The 8,386-nt window shown below is 43.8% G+C and overlaps 1 protein-coding gene and 2 long non-coding RNA genes across 5 annotated transcripts; 1 reads left to right on the forward strand and 2 right to left on the reverse strand.

The window, feature by feature from the left end:
- The first annotated feature begins 85 nt into the window (after nucleotides 1–85).
- Nucleotides 86–5,176, forward strand: LOC5514583 (polycomb group RING finger protein 6). Of its 3 annotated transcripts, none has more exons than XM_048729030.1 (11): nucleotides 86–285; nucleotides 406–511; nucleotides 1,880–1,976; nucleotides 2,074–2,129; nucleotides 2,205–2,282; nucleotides 2,432–2,558; nucleotides 2,828–2,873; nucleotides 3,008–3,106; nucleotides 3,197–3,277; nucleotides 3,794–3,853; nucleotides 4,223–5,176. In XM_048729030.1, the coding sequence occupies exons 1-10, from the start codon at nucleotides 280–282 to the stop codon at nucleotides 3,830–3,832; spliced, it is 735 nt and encodes a 244-aa protein (XP_048584987.1). In that variant the 5' UTR covers nucleotides 86–279; the 3' UTR covers nucleotides 3,833–3,853; nucleotides 4,223–5,176. The 3 variants fall into 3 exon arrangements, with proteins under 3 accessions (XP_048584987.1, XP_048584986.1, XP_001634749.3); XM_048729029.1 differs by lacking the exon at nucleotides 4,223–5,176 and adding an exon at nucleotides 4,024–4,211 and having other exon boundaries at nucleotides 87–285; nucleotides 3,794–3,864; XM_001634699.3 differs by lacking the exon at nucleotides 4,223–5,176 and having other exon boundaries at nucleotides 89–285; nucleotides 3,794–3,971.
- Nucleotides 5,177–5,548: 372 nt separating this feature from the next.
- On the reverse strand, nucleotides 5,549–6,391 carry LOC125567944. The gene is made up of 3 exons (XR_007311916.1): nucleotides 6,288–6,391; nucleotides 6,014–6,225; nucleotides 5,549–5,834 (listed from the first exon to the last, which is right to left on the reverse strand). It is a non-coding gene; the product is annotated as an uncharacterized LOC125567944 (long non-coding RNA).
- A 30-nt stretch (nucleotides 6,392–6,421) lies between these two features.
- On the reverse strand, nucleotides 6,422–7,370 carry LOC125567945. The gene is made up of 5 exons (XR_007311917.1): nucleotides 7,265–7,370; nucleotides 7,046–7,096; nucleotides 6,719–6,771; nucleotides 6,566–6,654; nucleotides 6,422–6,488 (listed from the first exon to the last, which is right to left on the reverse strand). It is a non-coding gene; the product is annotated as an uncharacterized LOC125567945 (long non-coding RNA).
- Nucleotides 7,371–8,386: the final 1,016 nt, after the last annotated feature.

The following is an 8,386-nucleotide window of genomic DNA, read 5'->3' on the forward strand; positions in this document are numbered from 1 at the left end:
ATTACAACATTTGTAATCAGTTGGTTTTATACATTTTCTGAGGGTTAGAATCGTAGTCTCCTGTAACGATCTACTACTTGCTGTCTGCAAGGCATTCAATTCTGTGCTTGAATTGAACAATAAAATCAATATCTTTTGGCTAAAAATACAGTTCATGAGATCGAGGCTTGATTATGAAAGCGAGGCTTGGAATACAACGTGCTCACACGATCTGTAAAGTTTGTGTTTTATTTTTGGTTAACTCTGTGTCTATATCCATTTTAGAAACCCCTCGAAATAATGCAGGTAAGAAAAGCCTCCTTATACAATATGCGGATTCTGGTACATCACATCACCCACTTTGCCAGTTTCAGCTTATTCCGAGGCAAATACTTTCAAATATTTTTGCCTGTTTACTATCCACAGAAACGTCTCCGAGTGAAGGTGACAGATCTCAATCCTCATTTTATCTGCAAACTATGCAATGGATATCTCATTAACCCCGTTACCATCACCGAGTGCATTCATACTTGTAAGTATGTATAAGTATATTGGTCACGGGCATGCGACAGACTCTCTCTGCGATGTAAAAGCCACAATAGAAATAGAAGGCGGTCATAAGCTCACATGCCAGCCTTGAACATTGAAAGTTCAAAAACCGGGAGATTTTGCTTCATGAATTTTCCCGGGAGATTACAGTAAATGTATAGGAAATTTCGATTTTTTTTCCGGGAGATTAAGGCTAAAAGCCAGGAGTATCCCTCGAGAATTAGGTGGTATGGGTGGTCTCCTTCCACACTCAAACTGTAATTTCTAACTCTAGCACTAAAAACAAGAACATTTTCAGTTTTTCTGAATTGTGGTCCTTATGGCGCCATAATCAAGCACATCTTTCCTCTGACTGCATCCAGTTGTTATTAAGATGTGACATACAGTAGCTCTCAACCCAACTTGGACAGAAATCTTGTGAAATCGATTGAAATAGAGTTAATATGTGAAAAAAAAAAATAGAGCAAGGCAGGTGAATACAGAGAATGTATGAACATTCTCACAAATATAAGGCTTGTGATATGATCCAAAATCTTGTGACACCTGCCTAAAGTGGGTGAGTTGACAGCTATGATGTGATGATCCGCTAGGGGGTGGTAAATAGGTTCGCAGATCGGCAGATTCAGCCCCAAAATGCTCACGGATTACGGATTTTGATGATTATTTCAGCGGGTTGGCAGATTTCGGAAATACATCGGATCACGGATCTGTTGACAATTTGGGCACGGATTTCGGATTTTGACGGTCGAATTTCGGATTTTAAATAAATTTCAATCGATGCTATTGTTTATCTGTCAAACCATGCCGATCTAAAAATATCTGCGGATCCACGGATTTGCCCCGAAAATGTTGCGGATGGGCTGATTTACATACCCCTATTCACCCCCCCCCCCCCCCCCCGCTAGTGTGGCAGGCCTGTACCCAGGATAGGCTGGGGGGTGCGCAACCCAGCATACATAGCATTTATAAATTCCACTTTTTGGTTGCTAGGGGGTATGCGCAAAGGGGGGTATGTGCCTGTGTGGGACCCCCTAAGCGATAGCAGAAGCTTCAGCTTTTATAAAGAGTCCCCCAGGGCATTTGCATTGTGTTTCTGTTTTGAGTCAAAGAATACCTTTAAAGAATGCTGGACAGCCAACCTTTTGCTTTGAAATACAATAATTTGTCTGCAAGAAGACTTCAAAATAACCTCACAACTAAAGTTGAATACTGATTCAGCCAAATAATTAAAATTTTGCATGACAAGAGAATAAATTGAATCAATTGCAAATTATTATTTTAAAACTTAAACTATTATTAAATTGTTTAACTTCTGCTTAAAACTAACCCTTCATGAACTTGCCCATTTTAGTCTGCAAGAGTTGTCTGTTGCGACATATCAGCCTTGTAAACCGATGTCCTGTGTGTAATGAAGTAATTCATGAGACAACACCTATTTATAATATAAGGTAAAGAACAATGTAATCTTTTTAAGGTTCCAAATTCTGCATGTTGTACTTTAGTATTTTGGCTTGTTTATAAACAGCTCTTTCTTTTTGCCTTTAGAGTAGATCGCACTATGCAGGACATAATTAACAAAATATTCCCAAAGCTTGAAAAAGGTAAATGCATGAGTTTTTAAGAAATTTGAATTGATATACTGTAGAAATAATGTTTTTGATTTCTTTTGTTTTTAGAGGAGAACCGACGAGAGAGGAAGTTTTACAGGACAAAGGGTTTGCCATATCCGCTACCTGCTCCAGTCCATACCCAAGGTACTGCAGAATTAAATTCACAATTTTTTCAAAGGCAGAGTGATTAAAGTTATATTTTGATGTGAAGATACAGAGAGATTTTTTTACTGAAGTCTGTGTGTTCTTTAACTATGGAGTTTCATTTGACTTCCTTCTCATTTTACTGACAGTTTCTGTTAAATCACCAAAAACCTACAAACGGCCTTCCCCTCTGAAAGGCGAGGACAACACAACTTTATCTAATAAAGAATTGCATCATTCCCCTGAGCAAATCTCACTAGAGCTTGAGCACAGCAGGTAGGCACAGTGTAGGTGCTAGGAGGAAGACTTACAAATTTGATGCATGTATCAGATTGCTGTATATGGAAAAAGTAAAGCTGAAATTTTTGGATATAGTAAATTAAACCTTCTACTTATTAGTATACTTGTCGAATTTTGATATTACGAAAATACAATCTAGATTTAGCAACCCAAATAGTCATACACTCTGATGATTATGAGCCACATATCAAATAATTAGCCATACCTTTTAAGGTCATGGGTTTACTGTATTATCCCTTTTATAGGACTGAAAGCCTACCTAGTGAAAGTGATGCTGAAGATAGCATGAAGGTAAAATATGATTCATGAAAATCCTGATGAAACTGCTTGTGAATGGCATTAAGGCTTTGTGCTTTAGGTAATTTGAAACTTTCAGTCTAAATGTCAGTCTAGTATAACATAATCATAAACTGTTCTATTTTCAGGAATTAGATAAGAAGTTTATTCGCTGCTCAACACAGGTGACCATTGGTCTTCTGCAGAGATTTCTCGCCACTAAACTGAATCTAGACTCAGCTCGTCAGGTATGTTTTTATCACATGGCAATAAAAAGCTGCCTACATTGAAAAAAAAATTAATGGGTCGAAAATTAAGTTTTGTGATTTTTTTTTCAGGTTGAAGTATGTCATGACCATACAGAAATGGATACAGATTTAACACTAAAATACATAAGTGACAACTTGACATCAGACTTGGTATGAAAGTACATTGTACAGTACATCGTAAGCTAGAAGCTTGAACAGAAGCTTAAAAGCGATAATTTTGATTGTTGGGTTTTTTGGGACCCTACTTGTTACTTTCAGGATTTAACCTTCATAGCACTATAAAGTTTTTCTTCAATGTGAGGTAAAAGGAAAGATTGTGTGAGAAGACATCTCCGTTCCTGATCAAGCTGCTAGCATGATTGTGGGTGGTACTTGGTGTGGTGTATAGTCAGTGTTTTCTATAATATGTTTTTTTTTTGTATTTTGGCAATTATTTTCTAGCCTGCTTGCAGGCGGTACTCAGTGTAATTATTGTAGAAAACCCTCTCCGTTCGGTGATCGGGCCCCATCTTGTGGTTCCTGGGGACCACGCGGCTTAAAATACAAGATGGCACCCAATCATCGAACAGTTTTCTCCGGTGATAACACCTAGTACTGCCTGCAAGCAGGCTAATTATTTACTTATATAAACATATTCCCAAAAAAAACTATTTTAATGTTTCACAGGATAGGTGTCACCCTCTTAAGCTGCAGTACAAGACATGACCTAGACATGGATGCAAAGACATGAGCCAGACATGGACGCACTTGTAGAGACCTCTTAAGCTGCAGCACAAGACATGACCCAGACATGAATGCACTTGTAGAGACCTCTTAAGCTGCAGCACAAGACATGACCCAGACATGAATGCACTCGTAGAGACCTTTTAAGCTGCAGCACAAGACATGGCCCAGACATGGACGCACTTGTAGAGACCTCTTAAGCTGCAGCACAAGACATGACCTGAACATGGATGCACTTGTAGAGACCTCTTAAACTGCAGCACAAGACATGACTCAGACATGGATGCACTCGTAGAGACCTCTTAAGCTGCAGCACAAGACATGACCCAGACATGGATGCACTTGTAGAGACCTCAAGCTGCAGTACAAGACATGGCCCAGACATGGACGCACTTGTAGAGACCTCTTAAGCTGCAGCACAAGACATGGCCCAGACATGGACGCACTTGTAGAGACCTCTTAAGCTGCAGCACAAGACATGACCTGAACATGGATGCACTTGTAGAGACCTCTTAAACTGCAGCACAAGACATGACACAGACATGGATTCACTTGTGGAGACCTCTTAAGCTGCAGCACAAGACATGACCCAGACATGGACGCACTTGTGGAGACCTCTTAAGCTGCAGCACAAGACATGGCCCAGACATGGATGCACTTGTAGAGACCTCTTAAGCTGCAGTACAAGACATGACCTAGACATTGACGCACTTGTAGAGACCTCTTAAGCTGCAGCACAAGACATGGCCCAGACATGGACGCACTTGTGGAGACCTCTTAAGCTGCAGCACAAGACATGACCCAGACATGAATGCACTTGTAGCGACCTCTTAAGCTGCAGCACAAGACATGGCCCAGACATGGATGCACTTGTAGAGACCTCTTAAGCTGCAGCACAAGACATGGCCCAGACATGGACGCACTTGTAGAGACCTCTTAAGCTGCAGCACAAGACATGGCCCAGACATGGATGCACTTGTGGAGACCTCTTAAACTGCAGCACAAGACATGGCCCAGACATGGATGCACTTGTAGAGACCTCTTAAGCTGCAGCACAAGACATGGCCCAGACATGGATGCACTTGTGGAGACCTCTTAAACTGCAGCACAAGACATGGCCCAGACATGGATGCACTTGTAGAGACCTCTTAAGCTGCAGCACAAGACATGGCCCAGACATGGATGCACTTGTGGAGACCTCTTAAGCTGCAGCACAAGACATGGCCCAGACATGGACGCACTTGTAGAGACCTCTTAAGCTGCAGCACAAGACATGGCCCAGACATGGATGCACTTGTAGAGACCTCTTAAGCTGCAGCACAAGACATGGCCCAGACATGGCCCAGACATGACCCAGACATGGACGCACTTGTAGAGACCTCTTAAGCTGCAGCACAAGACATGGCCCAGACATGGCCCAGACATGGACGCACTTGTAGAGACCTCTTAAGCTGCAGCACAAGACATGGCCCAGACATGGATTCACTTGTAGAGACCTCTTAAGCTGCAGCACAAGACATGGCCCAGACATGGACGCACTTGTGGAGACCTCTTAAGCTGCAGCACAAGACATGGCCCAGACATGGACGCACTTGTAGAGACCTCTGAAGCTGCAGCACAAGACATGGCCCAGACATGGATTCACTTGTAGAGACCTCTTAAGCTGCAGAACAAGACATGGCCCAGACATGGCCCAGACATGGATTCACTTGTAGAGACCTCTTAAGCTGCAGCACAAGACATGGCCCAGACATGGACGCACTTGTGGAGACCTCTTAAGCTGCAGCACAAGACATGGCCCAGACATGGACGCACTTGTAGAGACCTCTGAAGCTGCAGCACAAGACATGGCCCAGACATGGATTCACTTGTAGAGACCTCTTAAGCTGCAGAACAAGACATGGCCCAGACATGGATTCACTTGTAGAGACCTCTTAAGCTGCAGCACAAGACATGGCCCAGACATGGATTCACTTGTAGAGACCTCTTAAGCTGCAGCACAAGACATGACTCAGACATGGATGCACTCGTAGAGACCTCTTAAGCTGCAGCACAAGACATGACCCAGACATGGATGCACTTGTAGAGACCTCAAGCTGCAGTACAAGACATGGCCCAGACATTGCCCAGACATGGCCCAGACATGGACGCACTTGTAGAGACCTCTTAAGCTGCAGCACAAGACATGGCCCAGACATGGACGCACTTGTGGAGACCTCTTAAGCTGCAGCACAAGACATGGCCCAGACATGGATTCACTCGTAGAGACCTCTTAAGCTGCAGCACAAGACATGGCCCAGACATGGATTCACTTGTAGAGACCTCTTAAGCTGCAGCACAAGACATGGCCCAGACATGGATGCACTTGTAGAGACCTCAAGCTGCAGTACAAGACATGTCCCAGACATGGCCCAGACATGGACGCACTTGTAGAGACCTCTTAAGCTGCAGCACAAGACATGGCCCAGACATGGATGCACTTGTAGAGACCTCTTAAGCTGCAGTACAAGACATGGCCCAGACATGGACGCACTTGTAGAGACCCCTTAAGCTGCAGCACAAGACATGACCCAGACATGGACGCACTTGTGGAGACCTCTTAAGCTGCAGCACAAGACATGGCCCAGACATGGATGCACTTGTAGAGACCTCAAGCTGCAGTACAAGACATGGCCCAGACATGGACGCACTTGTAGAGACCTCAAGCTGCAGCACAAGACATGGCCCAGACATGGATTCACTTGTAGAGACCTCTTAAGCTGCAGCACAAGACATGGCCCAGACATGGACGCACTTGTGGAGACCTCTTCAGCTGCAGCACAAGACATGTCCCAGACATGGCCCAGACATGGACGCACTTGTAGAGACCTCTTAAGCTGCAGCACAAGACATGGCCCAGACATGGATGCACTTGTAGAGACCTCAAGCTGCAGTACAAGACATGTCCCAGACATGGCCCAGACATGGACGCACTTGTAGAGACCTCTTAAGCTGCAGCACAAGACATGGCCCAGACATGGATGCACTTGTAGAGACCTCTTAAGCTGCAGTACAAGACATGGCCCAGACATGGACGCACTTGTAGAGACCCCTTAAGCTGCAGCACAAGACATGACCCAGACATGGACGCACTTGTGGAGACCTCTTAAGCTGCAGCACAAGACATGGCCCAGACATGGATGCACTTGTAGAGACCTCAAGCTGCAGTACAAGACATGGCCCAGACATGGACGCACTTGTAGAGACCTCAAGCTGCAGCACAAGACATGGCCCAGACATGGATTCACTTGTAGAGACCTCTTAAGCTGCAGCACAAGACATGGCCCAGACATGGACGCACTTGTGGAGACCTCTTCAGCTGCAGTACAAGACATGTCCCAGACATGGCCCAGACATGGACGCACTTGTAGAGACCTCTTAAGCTGCAGCACAAGACATGGCCCAGACATGGATGCACTTGTAGAGACCTCTTAAGCTGCAGTACAAGACATGGCCCAGACATGGACGCACTTGTAGAGACCCCTTAAGCTGCAGCACAAGACATGACCCAGACATGGACGCACTTGTGGAGACCTCTTAAGCTGCAGCACAAGACATGGCCCAGACATGGATGCACTTGTAGAGACCTCAAGCTGCAGCACAAGACATGGCCCAGACATGGATGCACTTGTAGAGACCTCAAGCTGCAGCACAAGACATGGCCCAGACATGGATTCACTTGTAGAGACCTCTTAAGCTGCAGCACAAGACATGGCCCAGACATGGACGCACTTGTGGAGACCTCTTCAGCTGCAGCACAAGACATGACCTAGACATTGACGCACTTTGTAGAGTCTATAACATTCATTAGATACTATTGAAAACTGTAAACTTTCTCTTCTATATAGTATTTATTCTAGCATTCTCATTCTCAAAGTTATAAAAATATAAACTTCAATGATGTATGTCTGAAGAATTTGGAAAAAAATATATACTGTAGCTGCATTTATACTGATAAAAAAATAAAAAGCCAAAGTTACTGTGAGTTTGTCCAAATGCTAAATTTCATTCCGCCATAACAATCAATGTACGGAATTTTCACATTAAACCAACTAAAGGACTATACTAATTCTATAGATACCTCCCCCTATTCTGAGTTTTATACAGCCCATCAAAGTCAAACACTGCTGCACCTAGTCAGCGGTATCCAAGCTTTCCAACAGTGCTTTGCGGTCCCCACTTTTAATCCCTCGTCGTTGTGCTGAAGCCAGCACAAGTTGATGGTTGCTTGTATTTTTCATAAAAAAATACAGCTATGAGCATATTAGGAGAGTGTCTCAGGACATCATGAAGTCTTTTGGGGCATAATTGAGTGCTTTGCTTATGGATATTTGCAAGCAAAGGTGGACTGATGATGGTATTTTCTTGTTTGGCTTTGCCTGGATGAGAAAATAATTTTCTAATGAATCACCACAGCTCTCCTAAATGTTGCCTTTTCTGAAACCAAATTGATTCCAAAATTGTTTACACTGCTATTCTGGGTCTGTATGAGCTGGA

The sequence above is a fragment of the Nematostella vectensis genome, chromosome 6 (genome assembly GCF_932526225.1).
Source record: "Nematostella vectensis chromosome 6, jaNemVect1.1, whole genome shotgun sequence".
Taxonomy (NCBI): domain Eukaryota; kingdom Metazoa; phylum Cnidaria; class Anthozoa; order Actiniaria; family Edwardsiidae; genus Nematostella; species Nematostella vectensis.